The sequence below is a fragment of the Lingula anatina genome, chromosome 6 (assembly GCF_051362555.1).
Source record: "Lingula anatina isolate TDL-2025a chromosome 6, LinAna3.0, whole genome shotgun sequence".
In the NCBI taxonomy this organism is placed as follows: domain Eukaryota; kingdom Metazoa; phylum Brachiopoda; class Lingulata; order Lingulida; family Lingulidae; genus Lingula; species Lingula anatina.
The window spans coordinates 11,986,315-12,011,644 of NC_141772.1; the positions used below are offsets into that span (position 1 = coordinate 11,986,315).

The 25,330-nt window shown below is 36.9% G+C and overlaps 2 protein-coding genes across 2 annotated transcripts; both read left to right on the forward strand.

Moving 5' to 3' along the window:
- The first annotated feature begins 676 nt into the window (after positions 1 to 676).
- On the forward strand, positions 677 to 6,610 carry LOC106173584 (bile acid-sensitive ion channel-like). Its single transcript, XM_087015178.1, has 5 exons — positions 677 to 718; positions 3,178 to 3,437; positions 4,016 to 4,718; positions 5,337 to 5,486; positions 6,374 to 6,610. Exons 1-5 carry the CDS (start codon positions 677 to 679, stop codon positions 6,608 to 6,610), a joined length of 1,392 nt encoding a protein of 463 aa, XP_086871304.1.
- A 10,914-nt stretch (positions 6,611 to 17,524) lies between these two features.
- On the forward strand, positions 17,525 to 25,199 carry LOC106173590 (acid-sensing ion channel 2-like). Its single transcript, XM_087015179.1, has 9 exons — positions 17,525 to 17,542; positions 18,655 to 18,914; positions 19,599 to 20,247; positions 21,038 to 21,187; positions 21,724 to 21,871; positions 22,677 to 22,733; positions 23,273 to 23,438; positions 24,189 to 24,280; positions 24,625 to 25,199. The coding sequence occupies exons 1-9, from the start codon at positions 17,525 to 17,527 to the stop codon at positions 24,753 to 24,755; spliced, it is 1,671 nt and encodes a 556-aa protein (XP_086871305.1). The 3' UTR covers positions 24,756 to 25,199.
- The last annotated feature ends 131 nt before the right edge of the window (positions 25,200 to 25,330 follow it).

Genomic DNA, 25,330 nt, shown 5'->3' on the forward strand with positions numbered 1-25,330 from the left:
TTGCACCATATATGTACATTACAGCATGAATTTGTTAAAAAAATACTTTTGGAAAAAGAATGATTCTATTTTTCCTAATAATGCTTGACAAAAACGTTTACATGAAAGTTTATCATTTGTTTTTTTTGTGTACTTGTAGTGTATATTTTATCAAGCACATCCAATGAACATGCAATTGTAACCTTTCAAATAAAGTAACAAACCGCAAAGACCAAAGAACAATTTCAGACCTATAAAGAATAATTGTTGATCAATGTTAGTCCATTAAGCGCCATTAAGTTTTGTGGTCCTCTATTTTGCTACTGAAATATGACCGCTCGAATTCATCGCTATCCTACTTTAGAAATGACACGTAAGATGACTGATTTTTATGTTGCTTAATGCTGATGGTTGTTCAATCATACAGCCCCTTGAGACAATTTCATCGTGACTCAATGTCATTGATAAACATTCCAATGATACGTCAGTATTAGTAATTTGCGACTTACATGCACATAGGATGTATGGGAACCAATAATGATGATTCTGTGACACTAAGTTAAAACGATGTACATTGTATTTATAGAGTTATATGTATACTCGATGACAGATCTTTGTTCGGTTCGCCTAATGTAAAAACCATGTCTCGTTCGCATGTTAAACAGTGTCCGAAGGTTTTCGAGAGAAGGTAGCTAAAATGGAGAAGAATCACGCCATACAGACTGTCATGGTCAGACCAGTAATGAACGTTTCTAAAGGACCGATTAGGCCTATCCGGAAAAGCGAGGTGGAGTTGTCATTTTACATTTCTCTCTTTCTCTCTCTCTCTCTCTCTCTCTCTCTCTCTCTAAGACTGCCTGTGCACTTTTCAAAATCACTAATCTATAACCCATTATAATGATAATGATGAAAGTATGATAATGACATTGCAATCGTATTCCGTTTGTGAAGATGAGTTATCACCGTAGCAACAAAATAGTAAGTAGCCAATGTGTCAGTTATCAGGGCTGTTGACGGAGGGAGCATTATAAACAGGCTACGCCAGTCTTTTCGATTGCATTACTTAGGTTGTTTTCAAACCTTTGCTTAATTGAATTGAATTCCGTTGATAGGGCGTGCATCTAAATAACTGCGTTTAAGCAGGGGGGGATTGAGGCCGTCTTCTGAGTCTTCTAGAAGACGGTCAGTTTTTCAAGTTTACATGTACATTGATGGGTATGTAATTTTTTCTGTCGGAATAAGGGTGGAGAGTTTGCTGTTTTTTCCTAATATTATGAAGGATTTAAGTTATATTTATTTTCCTTATAGTTGGCGTGATTGTGACGTATATGTATTTTCAACTTTGACTTTAAGTGATATCCAGATTGGTTTTAATATTATATTTTAACTAGTAGTGTATTTTGTTGTACGTATTCATCAGAATTTCAAGTAATAAAAAAAACAGCATGGAAAATAGCTTTTTCTTACACGGCTATTACACAACTACCTTTGTCTGAAGCAGTTAAAGATTTATTCCTTTAAATAATTGATGGACAACACATGCGTGTATATCTACGTTTGCAAAAGTTCCTGACTTGGGTATGCATTTGGGATTCATTTAGATTAATTAAAGGAAATTAAATATAACAGTGGTCTTTACATTAAGACGTTGCAGTTACCAGTCTTGCTGTTTATTTAGGTTTGTGGACTCAGATAAAGTTACTTCTCACCAATTCCAAACACCAAAACTGACAAAAGCTTTCAAAGTTTCAATACATGTTTTATTCAATTAAGTTTCTGCCCTCGAGCCACCGACTAAAAAATACTTTCTCCTCTTGTGACACTTCTCTTCAACAAAACTCATTCACATTTTAATGTACATAAAAAGCTTGGCTTTTCTATCACTCTTTTTTTAAACAATTCCGGATATACAGAATTATATACAACAAAGGCTTGCATGTAAATGCAATTTGAGATGACACTCTGCCTCAATTTATCATCTTAAATTGATATTTTTTTGCTCTACATATGCATTTTTGTGATAATGATAAATCAATTAAAGCTCTGAATTGAATTTTTTACTTATTTAGCTGAGAAAAACAGGTTTGCATACTAAAAATATACTGAGCAAAGGCTTCTATGTAATGTAACTCCCGATTATGCTACAACTGAGCATACACACACTGGACAATAGAAGTGTCACCCCTACTGAACCAATACTTTGGGGGAGATAAATGACTGTGGAATGTTATGCTTGTGGTATCATTTCATTAACATCAAATTTCACAAAAAAAGACCAACAACAGAATTCCATGGTACAGCGGCTTATGTATATAAACGCATGGAGGTCATTTTTACGTGAAGGGCTCAGTAAAACATATAAGTTAGATCTACTTGTACACTCATTCAAAATGAGACAGAAGTTGGTCGACTGAAAAAAAAAACGGATTGACACGTAGAAAATATTCGTCCTTTATAAGAATGTGAGGGAAACATAACGCAATGAAACTCAAAAATATCCAGACCAGTAGTTCATTACTTTGAGTTTAATTTGAATGATATGTTGCTTGCATGTGACATATAATAGCTGAGAGAATCCCGATCTAGATGTATATATACATGCATTTGAATTGTGTGAGTACGTACATTGTGTTTGTCTGTGTGTTGGGGGGGGGGGGGGGGGGGGGTTAGCAATATAATAATTTCCCTTTCTTTGTGAGATAAAGCATCCAAATGCAAATAAGGGAAGGGGGGCAGATGACTTAGCATCATAAATATTACAATACATAAAACATTCCAATAACACTGAGAGACAGTAATGCTGAACATGAGCAGGAGGGAGTTAAAATCAATCATCTAATGGGACTATAAACAGGCGTTTTCCATTTATTTGTTTGTTTACTTATTTATTTTCATCGCAATAACATGTGATATTTTGGTTGCAAATGATGGCCGTAAATACAAAACCTTGTTAGCGTCACTTACAAGGTGAGATAAAAAAGGTTTTCCGTGTTCCTCTTTGATTATGGGGGATGTTATTTATGTTACGTTGCATCGTGTTATTAGGCTTGGGACTATTTTGGAATAAGTACACAGAGAACCAAGCCATTTCTGCTGAGTTGAAATTACAAAATAGGTGAAGCAAATCGTAGTTTCACGATTTATGAGATAATTGTTCATTCAATAAGGAATATGTATAGCTGTTTTAATCTTTTCCAGACAGAACTAATGGAGGAAAGCCTTGAGAAGGAATTCGCCACCAGTACCACTGCACACGGCTTTGCCAGGGCAGCGGCGTCTAAAAGCATCTGTAGAAGGATAGCCTGGGTGGTGTTCATTTTAGCAGGATTGGGGATGGCCACGTGGATGATCAGCCTGCGCTTAATCAACTACTTTACTTACTCCACATCCACGGAGATAAAAATCACCTTTGAACCTAGGCTGGCGTTCCCGGCAGTTACCATATGTAACTTCAACAGGTCTGTGTTCGTATATTACATAACCCCCACAAAGTTTTCCATCAAAATAGATTTAACTTTGATTTTAAGGCAGATGCAGTGTCTTCTGTTGATTGAATAAGGGATTTTAAATCCAGGTGGTTGTAATTCACGTTTTGGAGATAATAATAATAATTATAATAATAATAATTCGCTTCTTAACATGTGGCCCAATGCTTTACCGTATAGTAAAACTAAAACAGATAAATTAAACACTAATACAAATCCGTTAAAAGTATCGAATACTAAAAATATTATATACCAAAACTGAAATATTCTTTAAATAAAAAGGGTTTTTAATTCTTTTTCTAAAACAGAGATAAGAGTCATTAAAAGCCAGATTTAATTTGTTAATAAAATTGGACCATAAATTTGATGTGACCATGAGTCTTTTTGTATCATTTCGTCTTAGATGAAATTGACCACTGGATGAAAAAATTCCATTTGGAATAACATACATGTATTTTTATATTGTACAGGTAAAATGACCCAGTCAAAACAAATATCTTTTCATATTTGTGATGTTATGACAGTAATTGCAATTATGTTTCTATTTAAAGGTACATGAAGAAATTCCTGACAACAGCCGACTATTACGTCATACAAGCGACAAGTGCGTCGTCAGATTACTACGAAAACTATTACAATAATTACGATGGTTACGGCAGCTACGATTATGGATCGTCGAGTTATTCCGGACCGTCGGGCTCTTCCGGATCGTCGGGCTATTCTAGCAATTCGGACTCAACCGGATCGTCGGGATATTCTAGCAATTTGGGCTCTACCGGATCTTCGGGCTATCCTGGGCCTTCGGGCTCTGTTGGATCTTTGGGTTCTACTGGATCTTCGAGCTATCCTGGACCTTCGGGATACGCCGGTTCCACGGACTCTACCGGATCTACGGGCGATACTGGGTCATACCGTTCTACTGGCAGTTACGACTCCTCTGCCCAGTCCGGAAATGATGTTTCCTCCAGATCAGCTACTTCCAATGGAATGTGGGCGAATATATCAGAGCTGTATCCAAACGGATTCGATTTTGGGAACTTCAGCATGGAAAAGGGCTGGCAATTGACCAATGAAACTGTACTGGAATGTGAGTTTAAGGGAAGGTCGTGTGACCTTGACAAGGATTTCCAACATGTCTTCTCTTCCTATGGGAACTGTTATACCTTCAACGGCGAACTCCATGCGAGGAGATCGAGATATCAGGACCAACCGGGGCTTGGTAACGGCCTGCACTTGGTTCTTAATGTAGAACAGGTAGGAGACTTTGTGCGATTTATAGAGCTTATCCATCGATCACCTGAGCTCCGTAACTCGAAAGCATCGCGAATTGCGATAGCCATATCACCTTTCATTTCGAGGCTATTACATGAGCAAGCAAATCTCGAGTTATCGAATAGAGACGCTTGCGCTTGGTCGCAATTCGCAATGCTTTAGAGCGAGTTACGGAGCCCTGGTCACCACTTTTTGCGTCCTGCGCGTTCGACCAGATTCGTTGAAAATGGCAAAATATTATAGTGACCGTTTCTTGACAAAGCATTATTTGCGAGTTGCTGAAAGAAGCGCTCGTAATAAGTTATGTTTGTTGGGTATGTGTCAACAATTTTAAACTAACGTTTTGTGTGGATTTTACATGCTTTCAACTGCCATACAATGTTTCATATGATTTCGCTACCGAATATTCCAACACTAAACATTACTAAATCATTAGGATTTCTGATGCTCTTCCAAAGTTTTGCAAAAGTTGTCATAAAGTCGGGGAGGGGGGGGGGGGGGGCTTGGAATGCTTTTTTTAGTAGTGACATTTATATACACTGTTCAAGTAACGTGAGCACAACTTCTTTTCAATGCTCTTTTTTCCTTTTAAATAAAAAGAACGAATATTTGGACGATGTTCCCGACGAAACGGAACAAATTGGGATTGTATTTCAAGTCCATTCACAGTATGAGCCGCCACTAATGGAAACTAAAGGGTTGGGAGTTTCTCCAGGATTTCACGCCTTTGCCGGGTTGAAACGATTGCAGGTAAAGTGATGCTTTATCAGAATTGTAGTATGAAGAAAATATTGATATTCTAACATTAAATAATATGTCTATACACCACAAAGCAACGGAGACGATGGGTAAATAGAATGGTAACAGGTATAATAATGGTAATGATGATATTAGCGACAATTATTAAAACAGAAGGGGGATAATTAAACAGTGACACATGATATGCAGTGCATGAAAATTTGTAAGTTCTATCAAACGTGGCGTAATGGTTATTTAGATTTAATAGTCAGCTCCTTACATAGTGTATTTTTCTATTAGTCTGGATGACTGGTGCTATATTTTGGCCAAATTGCTCAAAATGTGGAAAAAGCATGAAACTTGGCACAAATGTTCTTTGGTCTATGCTGATCATTTTCAAGGGCAGTGCCCAAAATTTCAAAGCGTTGCTTAGCAACCGTTGCTATGGAAGTGAATTTCCTCAGTAACAAGCTAATTAAACCTTTCTTGTCCAGTTTAAATGGTTTAGAAATGCTAATAACTATGTTTCAGGGCATAAGAACTATCACTAGACTATTTTAAGGTAATAAAAACTAAATTAACCTTAGCCACGATTGCTAGGCAGCATATTACCCTAGCAACAAGCATTTAAAGTTGCGTTAGTCTACTAAGTAAGGCAAATCTATAATACTAGCTACGAACTACACTTTTGAGCAAGATGTTCATACTTTTAATCCAGTAAGTTGAAACAATTGTGTGTTTACACACATTCGATCAAATACATTGCCAGTGCAGATACCTAAGGCAGCATGTTCAAAGTTAGTAACCAGCCATTTCCATGCTTTTATCACCTTACGACTCTTAATAAAACATTGCAATAGTTAAGACGTTAAATTCTCCCTTGTATGTGCAATATACAGTGCATTTTGCCCTTGCACATTGACAGCCTCTACATCTTCACCTACATGCACACTGGAGCAACTCTGGGCAGGTCAATAGCATGTGGCAAATGTGTCCACAAGGGTCCACTGTTCCGCACAAGTCCAACCAGAGTGGGCACATGGTATCTGATGACATGGCATTGTAGTGCTGATTCAGATATGTTCATCTCGCAAGAATACTCTTATATTGTTGTAGAGCAGCCTTGGTGGAAGTAAGATATGGCATCTAACGGTCTTTGGGTGTGAACAGAAACTTTTGAACTCCATTGATTAACAAAGAGAATTAAAATAGAACCATGCAGGTGTATTTAAGTTACTAGGTAGAGAATAGAAACTGACAAAATACAAATTGAAAAGAAAACTTTTTAGAAAATATTGAACAAAATGAAAAATATCTTGGAAAGCTGGTCTCTGAGAAACCTTTCAATAATAAGAAAGTCAACAGTGGTTCAACCTTAAGTATTTCTCATCTTACGTAGTGCATGTATAAACTCTCCTACCAGCCCCCCCCCTCCCTCAATACTTAAAAATATGCATATCATATTTAACTTTATCAGGAATGGAAAAAGATACAAAATAAAATGAGCAAGGATGGTGTCTGATTACAAAAATGGACGGTAAAAGGTACCGCAAATGATAATTTTACCAAGGCCCTAAACTTTACATGGCTTAAAATACTTCTTTATGAAGAAAATAAGAGTGGAGAGCGTTTTTCTCGGCGAAATGCCAGGAATCGGTAGTAACAAAAGGTGGATTAAAAATACTTCAACCTTAATACTAATCAACCTTAATACTAACTTTATGGGCTAATTCAGCATCCTAAAGAGCTTACCATCTGAATGGCTATTTCTTCCCATGGAAGGAAATTACTCATAGCATTCCAAGAAATAATTGACTCAATTAAACAAGTTACCAAACTATCCGGATAAAAAAATCATCCAAAGCCATATAATACCCAGATAAAGGTGTAGGTGAATGGCAGACATATTTAAAAAAACCTTGAGTACTGATAATTGGGAACTAACATTTTAAGAAACGGATCACAAGAAAATGAAGTTGCTCCAATTCAGAATAAATCATAGAATATTCAATACTTATGCTTATCTTTTGAATTTGAGAATTTTGCAATACTGCTAGGGAAAATATTATGTACGTTTTTTGGGATTGTCCACATGTAAAAAAATGTTTGGATGTGCATCATTTGCCCCGCTAAAGATAATCATTGATAGATCTCCGGAGATATTTGTATTTGGGTTTGTGCAAGCATACACTATTTATGTACCTATCTTAATAATTAAGAAACATGTTAGTATATGTAAAATGGGACCAAAAAGATGGGAAGAGACTGGAGGGTATGTAAAAGGCTACAGAGATATCTGTATATATATTATTAAATATATATTATTTAATATATAATGTTAAATACTTGTTGCTAGGGTAATATGCTGCCTAGCAACTGTTGCAATGGTTTACTTGGGTTTTCAATGTCTTAAAATAGTATAGTGATAGTTCTGATGGTTTGAAACATTATTAAAAGGCTTTTTAAATCATTTAAACTGAACAAGAAAGGTCCAATTAGCTTGTTACTAAGGTAAATCACTTCCTTAGCAACAGTTGCTAAGCAACGCTTTGAAAGTTTGGGCACTGCCCTTGAAAATGATCAGCATAGTCCAAAGAACATTTGTGCCAAGTTTCATGCTTTTTCCACATTTTGAGCAATTTTTGCACCAGTCATCTAGACTATATTATTCATGGACCTTAATTACCTTGAGTTGGAATTTTCTTTTATACTGTTTGAAATATAGTAACATATACGAAATATGGTAAATGAACGATATGAATCAACAAGATAACACACATTGGACATTTTTGTGGGTATAAATTAATTATTCTAAGGATTGAATGTGGTGTAGATATTAAAATACTGTTTCAGGAACAACTTTATGGAATTTGACGAGGAATAATGGAAAATAGTTTTTAAATGATGGTCATTTTAATCCTTACAGACCGTCAATATTGAGCCGCCATGGGGGAAGTGTAACAAATCTCTGCGTCTGGATCATTACCCCCAGTACACGTTCTCTGGGTGTATCATTGAATGTAAACTTCAGAAGACTGTGGAAAAGTGCGCCTGCAAACCTTTAGAATACCCAGGTATGCCTCGCTCTTAAAAAAAAGAACTCAGATGAGACTGCTTAAGTTGTAAAGCCAATTACGTGAATTAACCTTACGGTAATGGTGAAAGTTTTTTTTTTTTTTTTTGCAAACGGTCGGCTAAGTGTAAATAAAGAATACCTGAGGAGGGATTGAAAATCCGTTAAACGATGTAAGGGATCTTTTATCTTCTTTGTAAAGCACAACTTACTGGACCAAGTCTTAGCAGTATATGATATATACTATATTGTAGGCCCCCTACATGCTAGATACACACATTGGGCGTTGCCTCCCCTTACTGAGTTGTCCTTCTAGTCAGTCATGTTCGAACATATTTAAGTCGAAAATATAAAGGCCCGTTTAAACGGGATTTAAGTTGGTTTGGTGTGCAAACTAACGGGCGAAGAAAGCAGAGACCGTCTGGAACTCGAGAGAGTTCCCAAATTTCGTGACCGTCGTCTTGGTCATGGAATTGTCGTAGCCTGTTTTAGGTGCACCGCTTGTTGTTCTTTCTTGTGCATAGTTACGAGTGCATCTACTACATATGGATACTTCACATTTCAAAATGCTGCTTTGGTCATTTTATTCTTGCAACCAGTAAACGAAAAGTTTAAAACACCAGTTAAACATAAAACTACATACATGCACATATTGTCCCATCTGGTTGGTAGCTCGATATGGTAATTGCTGTTGGTCATTCCAGGTTCCTATCCTGTGTGCAGCCCGCGGGAAATGCAAGAATGTGTACGAGAAGAAATGCGTGAGTTTATTTAAATGCCAGAACGATCTTCGTAAAATTTAGTTAATGATTATATTAGAAAATCAGCTTGGATTGTTTTATTGATCACTTGAGGCATCAACAAGTATGCTTTGAAGTTTATGATAATTATATTAGAGTAATCAGGGTCGTGGGTAAAGGCCGAGTAGTTTTCTTTGCGAGATTTCACGTAATTTGTCGTGGTTTTTATCACTTTTAAAACTTTCAATGGGATATATCATGATGTTATTTTAGATGGAGACCATGCCAACTCTAACAGCGTCATTAGGATTTTATAAGAAAAATCACTCTGCTGAGTAGCAGGGTTGAAATAACAGAATAGCTCCAGGACACAAAAAAATTATGCTTTTCTGTAGCAATTGAGCTTTAATTATCTAAACAGATCATCTGCCACATACACGTTTCCTATTATTTCTTCTGCATTTCTTTTCACATGATACCCTTACGTCTTTCTGTTTTACTGCTTCTCCGCTGTCGTTTTCTTTTCGCTTCCTCTTTTTCCTAGAGAGTTACAAGCAATTCCACATATAGCTGATACCTTAATGCAAATATATACACATTTTTTTCAGGTGTCATAAACCAGGACTTTTCTAAGCATTGTTCTGGGTGCACTGTGCCGTGTAACAGTACCAACTACAACATACAGCTGTCTTACGTGGCCCTACGGAATGCTACACTGCACCATAAGTATGGGAAGCATATTAATCTATCAGGGTATAGCGGAGACTACATCCAGTATGTATCCAGTTTATTCATTTTTCTGTCTTTTTATTCACTTTTTTCATATACATATATATTTGTTGTTTTTTATCTTTTATATATGTTATTACAGCTGATGATGAACTACATGGGCATGAGGACGCAAAGACTTGTTTTGAGGTACGCGAACGATTATGAAATTCACGTAAACTGTGTTATGTTGCAGGGGCAATCTTCTGGCGCTTGATGTATATTACGAAGAACTCAACCTTGAGTCCATGGAACAAAAGAAGGCGGTGGAAGAGTCGGGACTATTGAGTAAGTTCAAACAAAAAGGTGTTCTCATTTTTGGGGATAATTCACTTGGATCTAGTATAGTTGATAGGTTACATGAGAAGTTAAATCTAATATTTCGTTTTTAAGTTGCATAACTGGATTACAAGACATATTTTTACTTCTCTTGATGCTGTAAATATTACATAAATGAATGAAAATGACTGTTTTCTATTAGAAATCTAGACTACACATTTTGTTATTCGATTTCCTCGTCTTTTGTTTTAGTAAGTATACCCAAAGAAATATGTCTTAAGCTCTTTGTTCTTACTTTCAGGTGATATCGGAGGTCAACTGGGGCTATTCATGGGGTTTAGTGCACTCACATTTATAGAGTTTTTCGAGTATATCATTCTCAAATTTCGCAGACTGACACGCCGAAGAAAGCTCATTGAGCCTATAGTTTGAGGAGGAGTGTTTAGGAACTCAAAAATTTTGGTACCACACAAAGGCTATTGATATAATATAATTAAACTTTACTTGTTGACTTAACAGCTGCGAAATTCATTGATTACAAAGAATATAAATCAGCAAGATATGTGGGATATAATATATTAGCCTATAGCTTGAGTGAAATTTGAAGGTTTCTTCGCTACTTAAAAGTTAAACCATTGATACATATACCATGCCCCGGTATCAAACAGACGTCTGCATGTAATTCCTACAGGGAAAAACTATAACTGCCCTGCAAAGAAATATATTTTAATACAACATTTGGCCATTGGATAAGCATCATATCTCATACGGGCAAAATATATGCATTTTATCATACAAATGCAATAGTGCTGTGATAAAGATTTTGAATTCACATATTTATTGGAAACTCCTGGGAACTCTTATATATAATTTAAACGTTAGGTGAATTGTAAACTTTGAGGTTTGTTATTCAATACATCGGTGCACACATTAAAGTCTTTGTATATATTTACCATACGTACATAAGTGCACGGAAATTATTGTACGAATACACGTTTACCTGTATGATTCCGTTCCTGTGATCATGATATTTCATTGAACTTAAACATTTTATTTTATGTGCACATCTTTTCTACTGTCAGCAAAGTGGTCTTGCGTTAATCAAGTGGAATTGTTATATTATTTCATATGTGACCTGTAACATTGTTTTCATGAAGTATGTAGACTCAACGACAATTTAAATAAATTTGCATTAACATCTTACTCTTTATTATAAAATAAATAAAAAAAAAAAATTTACACCAGGCAGTAATGGTATTCAGCTGACACAGCGTTTTGGAATACAGATTTGCGGTTAAAAATTTTTAATTAATATACAGACTTGACATTTAATATAGAATATTTCAGTTTCAACGGTATGCTTAGGTAAAAATGCGTTTCTTTTTCATAAAAGTCAGATCTCGTATTAGATATCTGACTGGAGAAGTATGTAGTCAGGTGTGTCGCTACCAATTAACTGACTACCAAGTCTGTTGCACTGCTGCATTGTGTAATATGCAGAGATTTAATTGGGTAGTGCTCCTTTGGCCTGGTCTAAGCTGGGCTTTGGCGAAGCATGGTTCCGTCAAAAAAGTATCCATATGTCGGCAAGTACCGAATAGAAGAATTTGAAATTTTGCATGTAAGCGGTGGTTTTTGCAGTGCGTAAAATGAGTTCAACACTGTTTTACTTTACAAAATTGTTAATCTGAGTCAGTATGGCGCGAAAAAGATAGACATTGCCAGACAGATTATTGTGTCAAACGGAACGGTCTACGCAGTTCTATGGAGTTATAGTTATGCCCAGACTGATGTACCTACACAGAGACCACGCCCAATGTATTGACATCTTACCACCAGAGCACATGACTCACTGTCCTTCAGGATATGCTGCTGCAACTAATCAAAAGTCACCCATTCCGTTCAGAATGAGGGGCAAATTGTGATCAAAACGCGTTTTTCAAGGCTCTTAGCGAATACCAAACTGGTTTTAGCAGGTTAGAATACTAAACTACCTCTGAGGAAGCCACTGTAAACAGCAAAACAGCATCGCCAGTTTGTCTAATGAATTGAGGACCATGACCTATTCTGGGTAGAACACTGCAACCGCGTGGCTTTCTTTATTAAGGTCAAATTTCACATGTACCGCTTAACTGGTCAAAACAGAGTTTACAGACATCCTGAAGTGGCCTACGACAAGGCGTGTGCCGCTTTTAAAGTGACTAGGGTCATTGGCAGCGTCAGTATTTGGAGTTGGTACCAAAACACCAATGGTAGTCATTGATGAAAACCTAAACCAGATGAAATCAAGGAATAATCTGGGAACCATTTGACTATCGTATGATAGGGGGTACCTTAGGAACAATTTTAGAATGCACGATGAGATTGCCCGTTCACACAGAGCACTTTTAATAGCAGGTAACTTACAGAGCCAAGGGATTGAGCAGATACATTGATCATCAAAATTGCCATATTTGAACCACATAGACAATACGTAGGTAGGTCATTAGTCGCCGAATCAACGGCCTGCATGTCCTACAACTAATCCGAACCAAATTGGATAAGTTTTTGCCGTTGCCTGGAATTTTTCCAGATTGAACTCTAAAAACCTATCCCAAGGAATGTCTCGTCGCTTGAAAGCTCTGGTAGCAGCCAGATGAGGTCAGGTGTGACAGCGACCGTTGCTGTGACAAGACACTGACATTAGTGTCCTTTGTGGGGCGAGTGACTCTTTTAAAGACGATAATTCGGAAAATATGGAGATCCAAAATATCGCTTTCAATGGCTGTCGTATGACTTTAAATAGGCAATGCATTTTTGTTTGCTTCACTGGCGATTTCAATTAATGAACTGATGTCACAATGACATCAAAGAGATAAATAAAAGTCATTAAAACATGATTTTAATCCTTATTTTCATTTATCAGTCAGCAAAACAGGAAAAACTGATGAAAAATAATTTGTAAAAAAATATTCCATATTAAATGTCAAGTCTGTATATGCGGCTATTGGGTTTACATTTTCGACAGTACGCGTGTTGTCTCCAAAGTCAGGTGATGAAGCGACTAGTCAATGGACAAGGCTGACTGAATATGAACACAATTACAAGAAGCAGGCACTAGTCACCATCCTCGATCTTTCTAAAGGGTATGCGTTTATTCTAAATCCCACTGGTTAGACGACTTCGTCTGCTGTTTCCTTTTTATTTCTCTCGTTGTGTTGGTTTTCCTATATATAATGAAATGTTAAAATATACTGGCTATGATAATGCCAATTATATTGAACGGATCGTCTCCCTCCAATGGTTTGCTTTTGTGGGTCGTAAATTCAGTCGTTGTGTCCACTGCAGACGTTACGGATTCAGTTGTTGCCTCTGTACTTGTCACAGGATCCGAGGGTAACGGATTAACGTAGACAAAAGAGACCGACACGACATTTGACACTTGTCCTGATTGGTTTCTGTCGTCCGTCGCCACTAACGCAATGAAATATGTGACGTTGTGATCAACAGTTTGGTTGAATTGGACAATGAAAGTCTCAGCTCCGTCTGCCGCCAAGGTCGGAGATCGAGGTGTCGAGGAGATCGCCATCAAGAAATTTATTCGATTCCATAAAGTTATTCCGGATATCCGATATTGAAGTGCTGTATATGATGTCGTAGCTCCAGGCTGTAATATAGGTATTCAGAAAGATAGTTATTGTAAGTATGTTTTATGCTAACTTATCCATATGGCAAGCTTAAACCTGGCATTGCATTATTTGCATTTGGTATGTTTTGCGTAATCAGCCTATCAACAGTGATTTAACTTTTTTTACAGGTACCGGTCTCATTAAGACAGGTCGACCTTACTTCTTTGGATGCGCGTCTAACGCAAAGTACCATATGGTCTAATTTTAAAAACGTATTCAAACAATGTACTTACCATTGCCCTGATCTAGATCATCACCGGTCGCTGTCCAGGACAGTGTCACGGTTTTATCTTCAGTGTTAACTGCTTCCATTGCCAGGTCGTAGATTCTGCCAGGAGGGTAGAGATCTGGTGGCTCTGAGCCAGGCGTCCAGTGGACATAATACAGAATTATATATAATTTATCATCGGCCTATGCGCCTGTTATGGTGGATGTCATGATGCCAGGGAATTGTGGGAACTTTGAGGCACATGTATCCCACAATGCACCATTACAATTCCTAAAGGAACACGGTGCCCCAATTGTATTTGCCAAAAAATGAGAAGAGTTAATTACCTGACATACTAAAATATAACGAGAAAAGTTTTCATCTGCTGTGTTTGCTGTCATATATTACTTTCATTATGTTTATAAATCATTTGTAAATGTCCATTAGATAATTTTAGTGCAGTTTGAGGTTTTATTTATGGTTACCAAACTTGCTCACAAACCGGAGTGATAAAATATTAAGTCAACATGGATGTTATAATAATAATAGGGTATTCCTACTGTGATGACATCAGAGTTCAAAATGTGCTAGTTGTATGACGGCTACGGATCTGGAGTTAAAGGGACTGTTCAGCTTTTAAAGATTTAGTTGAATCATTTAAATTAAAAAGGAGTTCCTCTGAATGTTCCACATTCCCACATATTGTTTAAGTGAGGCTTACAAATATAAGAGGTGTTTTATACTCGGTGCAGTCCATTCGAGACCTCAGTGAGACATACATAGTACCACATCAAGTTATTTTTTGTTTCGTCCAAAAACTATTATACGTGTATATACACGTAAGCTGTTTTTATAGCGCTATTCTATTGTCAGAAAAATATGTATAAGCACAATGACAAAATAAAAATGCTTTGTTCATTAACTCAAAAATAACATGTTATTGGGTTTTTTTAAATAAAAATGATTGAAATAAAAAGATATTTCTTAAAGGTACATACGAACCGAGCAGTGGAATCCCAGTAACACATGTAAACCACTTCTACTAGTTTCTTATACGACTCAAATAAATTGGACATGCCAAGGGATAAACTGAACAGATCACTCGATCAGCCATAAAAGAGCTTTAGACTGCTCCTTTCTTTAAATTTCTGATCAGAAATTTAACCTACTTTCGTGACCTACTTTTCTTCCCCATTGACATACAGCATAGAATGCTGGCAGAAAAATCCGTTCAAACATCATATTCGGGTAAAATTAAACACTGCCTTTTGGTAATTCTCTTAGTTATACTACTAGAAACTATATGCTTGCATTTGGTCGTTTTTTGTGACAAAAAATTGGCTTTGTATGCATCTTTAAAGTTTTTTTTTTGTTTTAACAGGTACGTGCCAACCCGGTACATGTACATTACGGTATGAATATGTTAAAAAAAATCTTCTGCTGGTAAAAGCATGCCACTGTTTTAAAAATAAGTGCTTGACGATAACGTTTAGATAAAACTTTATCATATGTCTTTTTTGTACTTGTAGTGTATATTTTATAAAGCACCTCCCATAATACTGCAATTATAACCTTGAAATAGTCAGCCGCATTTTCAAGTAAAGAAACAAACAGCATATACTAAATTATTGTTTCAGACTAAAGAATAATTGTTGATCAATGCTTGTCCATTAAGCGCCATTAAGCTCTGTGGTCCTCTACTTTGCAACTAAAATGTGACCGCTTGAATTCATCGCTATCCTAACTCTTTAAAGGATACGTAAGATAAATGACTTTTATGCAGCCTTATGCTGATGGTTATTTAATCATACACCCCCTTGAGACAATTACATCGTGACTCTACGTCATTGATAAACAGTTCGATGGTACGTCCGTATTAGTAATTTGCGACTTACATGTACAGAAGATGTATGGCAATTAATAATGATATTTATGTGACACCAAGCTAAAACGATGAACATAGAGTTACATGCATACTCGATGACAGATCTTTGTTCCGTTTGCCTAATGTAAAAACCATGTGTCGTTCGCATGTTAAACAGTGCCCGAAGGTTTTCAAGAGAATGTAACTAAAATGGAGAAGAATCACATCGTACGGACTGTCATGGTCAGACCAATGATGAAAGATTATAACGGACCGATTATCCACAAGAGCGAGGTGAAGTTGTCATTTGTCAGTTCTCTCTCCCTCTCTCTCTCCCTCCCTCTCTCTCTTTCTCTCTCTCTCTCTGACAGTCTAACAACTTTTCCAAATCACTAATCTAACCCAGTGACTTAGATGATACATACGCCTATGTTTTCACAGTCGACTTTAAATGATATCAAGATTGGTTTTATGTTAATATTTTAAGAATTAGTGCAATTTGTTGTACATATTCCTCAGAGTTTAAAGTCATAGAACACAGCGTGAAAAATTGCATGTACACACACTGTCACCCCCTGAATCAGAGTAATCAACGTTATAATTCCTGATATGTTGGACACAACTGCATGGCTCTTTTTTTTGTCGGACATATCTAGCCTGTCGGATACATCTGGCTCTTTTTGTCGGACATATCTGGCCTGTCGGACACATCTGGCTCTTTTTGTCGGACACATCTGGCCTGTCGGACATATCTGGCTCTTTTTTGTCGGACACATCTGGCCTGTCGGACACATCTGGCTCTTTTTGTCGGACATATCTGGCCTGTCGGACACATCTGGCTCTTTTTGTCGGACATATCTGGCCTGTTCTCTTGTCGTAGGACATATCTGGCCTGTCGGACCTATTGGGTGGTCATAACCGCTGAACCATGGAATTGTATTGTTTGTCTTTTTGTGAAATGTGATATTAATAAAATGATACCAGGAGAATATCATTCCACAGTCATCTATCTCTCCCAAAGTATTTGTTCAGTAGGGGTGACACTTTTATTGTCCAGTGTGTGTACATGTAAAAATGGCATTTTCAATGCTATTACACAACTACTCGATGATACTACAACTGAAAATAGGCCTACTCCCCTACAAAAGAAGTGTTACTCCTTACAATAACAATTATAAAAGATTTAATTTTGCTATGGCATAACAATGCGATTGCCTATCGTCGTATAAATTGGGGATATGAGCGGTAGAAAATTGACCCACCAAGCATAACCACAGAAATACCCCAACATCGATTAAATTTTAACATGCGGCTCTTAAGCGAGATGGAAACATTCATTTACCTAGCGGTTGACATAGGAGGTACTTTTGACCGGCCGAATTTCCAGAGGGTTAATTTGTTCCATGAGAACCATTCAGAAGGTTTATCATCATTATAAACATCCAAGCACATGGGCAAGATTGCCTGGGTAAGGCCGACCGAAGGAACCACATCCAGAGCAAAGAGGGTGTTGACACGCCTTCCTGGTTAAAAAAAAAGTTTCATGACATTTATAACGTGTTAGGAACTTGGTTTTAACATTTAACCAGAAGAGGGCAAACCATGTCTCTCAGTTAACCGTCAGATGACCGCTGTATAGTTGTTGTTAGGAGACCAGTGATCACAGCCAGGTGAAGTGTGTATGTATATATATATATATATATATATATATATATATATATATATATATATATATATACAATAACATAAACACATGGAGGTCATTTTTTACGACAAGGGCTCAGTAAAACATGCAAGTTAGATCTACTTGTACTCTCATTCTTAATGAGATAGAAGTCGTTCGCATGAAAAAGAAACGGCAATGACACGTATAAAATATTCTTCCTTTAAGAATAATAATGTGGAGGAAACATAACGCAGTAAGACTGAAAAATATCCTGACCAGTAGCTCATTACTTTGAGTTTAATTTGAATGATATGTGGCTTGCATGTGACAGATAATAGCTGAGCGAATTCCAATCTAGATGTGTATACATGCGTTTGAATTGTATGAGTTTATACATTGTGTTTGTATGTGTGTATGGGGGAGGGCTTAGCAATAAAATAATTTCCTTTTTTGGGAGATAAAGTGTCCAAATACAAATATGGAAAGGGGGTCAGATCACTTAGCATCGCAAAAATTACAATACATAAAAAATTCCAATAATACTGAGAGACAGTAATGCTACACTGGGACTTTAAATGGAAATAACGCTTTAAACGGACGTTTTCCATTTATTTGTTTGAACTTTTTTATTTTCAACGCATGAAATATTTTTGTTGCAAGTGATAGCCGTAAACAAAAAAACATGTTAGCGTCACATACAAGGCGAAATAAAAGGTTTTCTGTGTACCTCTTTGATTATGGAGGATGTTATTTATGTAACGTTGCATCTTGTAATAAGGCATGGAACCACTGGAATAAATACACAGAGAACCAGGCCCTTTTTGCTGTGCTGCAATAACAAAATAGGTGAAGCAAATGCCGTTTAACATAATGTATTCATTCTCTGACTCTATAGCTGTTTTAATCTTTTCCAGAAAGTATCAATGGACGAAAGCCTTGAGAAGGAATTCGCCACCAGTACCACTGCACATGGCTTTGCCAGGGCAGCGGCGTCTAAAAGCATCTCTAGAAGGATCGCCTGGGTGGTGTTCATTTTAGCAGGATTGGGGATGGCCACGTGGATGATCACTCTGCGCTTTATCAACTACTTTAACTACTCCACATCCACGGAGATAAAAATCACCTTTGAACCTACGCTGGCGTTCCCGGCAGTTACCATATGTAACTTCAACAGGTCTGTGTTCGTATATTACATAACCCCCACAAAGTTTTACATCAAAATAGATTTAACTTTGATTTTTAAGGCAGATGCAGTGTTGTAGTTACAAATCTTGCATTTTTACCATTATGTTAAAGTCATTGGCAACTAAAATAATGTTAAGACAAGAGACATCTGTTGATTGAGTAAGGGATCTTTTTTATCCAGGTGGTTGTAATTCACGTTTTGGAGATAATAATAATAATAATAATAATAAAAATAATAATAATAATGATAATAATAATAACTCGTTTCTTTACATGCGGCACAACGCTTTACCGTATATTAAAACTAAAACAGGTAAATTAAACACTAATATAAAACCTCTTAAAAGTAACGAATACCAAAAATAAAACATACTAAAACTAAAATATTCTTTAAATAAAAATGACTTTAAATTCCATTTTTAAACCAGTGATAAGAGTCATTCAAAGCCAAATTTAATTTGTTAATACAATTCGACCATAAAACTGATGCGACCATGTTTTAAGAGTGTTTTTGTACCATTTCGCTTTAGATGAAATTGACCACTGGATGGAAAAATTCTATTTGGAATAAAATATTTTTAATATTGTTGAGGCACAATGACCCAGTCAACACAAATATCTTTCCATATGTGTGACGGTATGACCTTACTTGTAATCATGTTTCAATCAAAAGGTACATGAAGAAATTCCTGACAACAAACGACTATTACGTCATACAAGCGGCAAGTGCGTCGTCAGATTACTACGAATACTATGACAACTATAACTATGGATCGTCGAGTTATTCCGGACCTTCGGGCTCTACCGGGTCATCGGGCTATTCTAGCAATTCGGACTCAACCGGATCGTCCGGCTATCCTAGCAGTTCGGGCTCTTCCGGATCTTCGGGCTATCCTGGACCTTCGGGATACGCTGGCTCTACGGACTCTACCGGATCTACGGGCGCTTCTGGGTCATACCGTTCTACTGGCAGCTACGGCTCCTCTGGTCAGTCCAGAAATGCTGCTTCCTCTAGATCAGCTGCTTCTGACGCTGTTGCTGATTTAGTAGATGGAATGTGGGCGAATATATCAGAACTGTATCCAAACGGATTCGACTTTGGGAACTTCAGCATGGAAAAGGGTTGGCAATTGACCAATGAAACTGTATTGAAGTGTGAGTTCAAGGGATGGTCGTGTGACCTTGACAAGGATTTCCAACATGTCTTCTCTTCCTATGGGAACTGTTATACCTTCAACGGCGAACTCCATGCGAGGAGATCGAGATATCAAGACCAACCGGGGCTTGGTAACGGCCTGCACTTGGTTCTCAATGTAGAACAGGTAGGAATCTTTGTGCGATTTATACAACTCATTCATCGATCACTTGGACTCCGTAACTCGAAAGCATCGCGAATTGCTATTGCGATATCAACTTTCATTTCGAAACTTTTATATAGGGTGAGTAAATCCTGAGTTATGGAATAGAGACGCTTGTGCTCGGTTGCAATTGGCGATGGTTTCGAGCGAGATACGGAGCCCTGGGCCCCGTATCTCGAGAGCATCGCGTATTGCGAATCGCTATATCAAATAGAGGCTACAATGTATTATATAGGACGAGTATGGGCGAGTTATGGAATCGAGACGCTTGCGCACGTGCGCAACATAGCGAACCTTTCGAGATACGGAGCTCAGGACAGCATCGTATGCGTCCTGCACGTTCGACAAGATTCGTTTCATGGCAAAATATCATAGTGATCGTTCCTTGACTAAGCATTACTTGCGAGTTGCCTAAAGGAGCGCTACTTATAACTCATGTTTGTCTGGAGTGTGTCAACAATTCCAAACTAAGGTTTATTGTGTGTTTGCTACATGTTTTCAACTGCCATTCAATGTTTCATATGATTTTGCTACTGAATATTCCAACACTAAACATTACTAAATCATTAGGATGCTCTTCCAAAGTGATTTTAAAGCGTTGCAAAAGTTGTCATAAATTCGGGGGGGGGGGGGGGGGGGGGGGGGGGGGGGGGGGCTTGGAATGCTTTTTTTAGTAGTAACGTTAATATAAACTGTTTAAGTAACGTGTGCATAACTTATTTTCAATGCTGCTTTTTTCCCTTTAAATAAAAAGAACGAATATTTGGACGATGTTCCCGACGAAACGGAACAAATCGGGATTGTATTCCAAGTCCATTCCCAGTATGAACCACCACTGATGGAGACAAGAGGTTTGGGGGTTTCCCCGGGATTTCACGCTTTTGCCGGGTTGAAACGATTGCAGGTAAGGTGATGCTTTATCAAAATTGTAGCAGGAAAAATTATTGATATTCTAACATTAAATAATATGTCTATACAGCACAAAGCAACGGAGGCGATGGGTAAATATAATGGTAACAGTTATAATAATGGTAATGATGATATTAGCAACATTTATTAAAACAGGGTGGGGGTAATTAAACAGTGACACATGATATGCAGTGCATGAAAACTTGTAAGTTATATCAAACGTGACGTAATGGTTATTTAGATTTAATAGTCAGCTCCTTACAGTGTATTTTTCTATTATTCATGGACCTCAATTACCTTGAGTTGAAATTTTCTTTTATACTGTTTGAAATGGTAAAATATATGAAATATGGTAATTGAACGATATGAATGAACGAGCTTTCATACCTTTAACATTTTAATGTGTATAAATTATTCAAAAAATTAAAATGTGGTGTAGATATTAACATACTATTTCAGAAATAACTAGGAATTTTACGAGGAATTATTGAAAATAGTTTTTAAATGATTGCCATTTTCAAATCCTTACAGACCGTCAATATAGAGCCGCCGTGGGGGAAGTGTAACAGATCTCTGCGTCTGGATCATTACCCCCAGTACACGTTCTCCGGGTGTATCATTGAATGTAAACTTCAGAAGGCTGTGGAAAAGTGCGGCTGCAAACCTTTAGAATACCCAGGTAGGCCTCTACTCGCTCTTAAAAAAATATATATTTCGGTTTATGCTTAGTTAAGAGTGCATAATAGGTCGTTTAGCCAATTACGTGAATTAACTCTGCAGTAATAGTGCAAGAGTTTTTTTTTTTTTTTTTTTTTTTTTTTTGTAAACGGTAATAGATCGGGGGAGTAATGAAAGTCCCTTAAATCTTTAATGAGGTAAGCGACCTTTCATTTTCTTTGTAAGCACAACTTAGACCAAAAGTCGCAGCAGTATACAGTACATACTGTATGTAGATCTTCTGATAGATACACACATCATTTTCTTTGTAAGCACAACTTAGACCAAAAGTCGCAGCAGTATACAGTACATACTGTATGTAGATCTTCTGATAGATACACACAATGGTCGTTCTATGAATAGTAAGCCACGTTCGGACATCTTTAAGTCGATAATATAAAGGCCCGTTTAAACGGGATTTAAGTTGGTTTTGTGTTCAAACGAACAGGCGAAGAAAGCAGAGACCGGCCGGAACTTAGGAGAATACCCACAAGTTCGTGACCGTCGTCTTGGTCATGGAATGGTCGTAGCCAGTTATAGGTGCATCACTTGTTGCTCTTTCCTGTGCTAACACGTACATCTTCTTCGTGTGAATACTTTAGATTTGAAAACACGGTTTGGATCTTTTTCTTGGCGGCCATCATAACGGTAAACTTTCAATAGTTTTCAAAAGTTTGAAGCACCAGTTAAACATAAAACTTTATACATTTACATGTTGTCCCATCTGGTTCGCAACTCGATATGGTTATTGCTGTTGGTTATTTCAGGTCCCTATCCTGTGTGCAGCCCGCGGGAAATTCAAGAATGTGTACAAGAAGAAATGCGTGAGTTTATTTATTAAGTTATACGATATTTCGTAAGAGTTTGCTTATCATATTAAAAACATTTAACTTGAATTGTTTTATTGATCACTGGGAGCATCAACAAAATATGCTATGAAAGTTTATGATAATTGTATAACAGTAATCAGGAATGTGGGTAAAGGCCAAGTAGTTACCTTGACGAGATTTCACCTGATTTGACGTGGCTATTATCACTTTTAATGCAGTGGAATATATTATGGTGTCATTTTAGATGGAGGTCATGCGAATTCTAACAACGTCATTAGGATTAGTTGTCTTTGAAAATCATTTTGCAGAGTAACATGGCTGAAATAACAGAATCGCTCCGAGACAAAAAGAAAAAAACGCTCTTCTATACCAGTAATTATCTCTAAATCAGCTGCCACATACACGTTACCTTTACAGCTTCTCCGCTCTCGTATTCTTTTTGCTTCCTCACTTTCCTAGAGAGTTACCCGCAAGTCCACATCGGGTTGATACCTTAATGCAAATATATACAGTATGTATACGGTATTTTGCAGGTATCATAAACCAGGACTTTTCGAAGCATTGTTCTGGGTGCACTGTGCCGTGTAACAGTACCAACTACAACATACAGCTGTCTTACGTGGCCCTACGGAATGCTACAATGCACCACAAGTATGGGCAGCATATTATTCCATCAGGGTATAGCGGAGACTACGTACAGTATGTATCCAGTTTATTCATTTTTCTGTCGTTTTATTCTTTTTTTTCATATACATACATTTGTTTTATATCTTTTTTGTATCTAAGTACGTACGTATATTTGTGATTGCTTGCTTGTGTGTGTAGTGCTAGTGTGTGTGTGTGGTTTTGTCTTTGAATGAATTTGCTGCAAAGAAAACGGATACATTTAAAGAATTATAAATATCCTACAAACAGCCAGGTTTACTGCATTTTATAATCAATATTTTTTCGGTTATATTCATCTCAATGACTTATGCGCCATAATTTATTATTTCTAAAAGTGTGTGCAGAAATATATGAATAGCGCAGTTACACACTTCAAAGATTTATTTATGATGAACAAGTAATAAAGATAGTGTCGCAACTAATACATTAATGACTTGCTGCATGAACATGAAGTACAAGCTGGGTCAACAAGCGTGGCTTCAGAACCATCTGTCAAGCGGTTTCAAACATACTCGACTTTGCATGTTAATTTTTGCCGCTGGCCCTCGGGGAGAAAAACTCATTGACTTAATTGACAGAAAATAATTGTCATGGACGGGTTCAAAAGGCAGCTCACATATATTATCCCCAATGTTTTAGAGTTGTGTGGATTGCACGTTTGCGTATCTGCAAACTATGGCAGTATTGCAGCTGATGATGAACTGCACGGGCGTCAGGTCGTATTGCCTCGTTTTGAGGTACGCGAATAATTATGAAATTCACATAAACTGTTTTATGTTGCAGGGACAATCTTCTGGCGCTTGATGTATATTACGAAGAACTCAACCTTGAGTCCATGGAACAAAAGAAGGCGGTAGAAGAGTCGGGACTATTGAGTAAGTTAAAAAAAAAACGGTGCTATCATTTTTGGGGATATTTCACTTGTAACCAGTATATATACTATATATATATATATATATATATATATATATATTATAGTTGATAATTAAGTTACACGTGAAGTTAAATTTAATATTTCGTCTTTAAGTTGCATTACTAGATTACAAGACATCTTTTAGTTCTCTTGATGCGATAGCTGTTAATGTTACATAAATGAATGAAAATGACTGTTTTCCATTAGAAATCAAGACTACACATCTTGTTATTCGATATCCTTGTCTTTTGTTTTAAATAGTAAGTACCCAAAGAAATATGTAAAGCTCTTTGTGTTTACTTTCAGGTGATATCGGAGGCCAACTGGGGCTATTCATGGGGTTTAGTGCACTAACATTTATAGAGTTTTTCGAGTATATCATTCTCAAATTTCGCAGACTGACACGCAGAAGAAAGCTCATTGAGCCTATAGTTTGAGGAGGGGTGTAAAGGAACTCAAAATGTTTGGTACCACACATAGGCTATTGATATAATATAATTAAAATTTACTTGTTGACTTAACAGCTGCAAAACTCATTGATTACAAAGAGTATAAATCGTCAAGATGTGTGGGGTATGATATAATAGCCTATAGCTTGCTGCACAGACATGAGTCAAATTTGAAGGTTTCTTCGCCATTTAAAAAATAAACTTTGATCCATACTACATACATGTACCTCAGCATCAATTCGGACAATAAAACATACGCCTGCATGTAATTCCTACAGGGAAAAATTATAACTCTCCTGCACAGAAATATATTTTAATACAACATTTGGCGATTGGATAAGCATTAACTCCCATGTGGGCAAAAATATGCATTTTATGAAACAAACGCAATGAAACTGTGATATAGATTTTGAATTCACATATTTATTGGAAACTCTTGGAAACTTCGATCTTGAATATTTCGATTGTATATAATTCAAACGTTAGGTGAATTGCAAACTAAGAGGTATGTTATTCAATACATCGGTGTACACATCAAAGTATTTGTATATGTTGACCATATG

Excerpts from the sequence above, each read along its gene's own strand:
- LOC106173584 (XM_087015178.1), top strand. The coding sequence starts at position 677 with ATGGAGAAGAATCACGCCATACAGACTGTCATGGTCAGACCA. Across the intron at positions 3,438-4,015 it reads ACCATATGTAACTTCAACAG|GTACATGAAGAAATTCCTGA; the intron begins GTCTGTGTTCGT and ends TTCTATTTAAAG. Across the intron at positions 5,487-6,373 it reads CCGGGTTGAAACGATTGCAG|TGCATTTTGCCCTTGCACAT; the intron begins GTAAAGTGATGC and ends TGCAATATACAG.
- LOC106173590 (XM_087015179.1), top strand. Across the intron at positions 20,248-21,037 it reads TGGTTCTCAATGTAGAACAG|AACGAATATTTGGACGATGT; the intron begins GTAGGAATCTTT and ends TTAAATAAAAAG. Across the intron at positions 21,872-22,676 it reads CAAACCTTTAGAATACCCAG|GTCCCTATCCTGTGTGCAGC; the intron begins GTAGGCCTCTAC and ends TGGTTATTTCAG.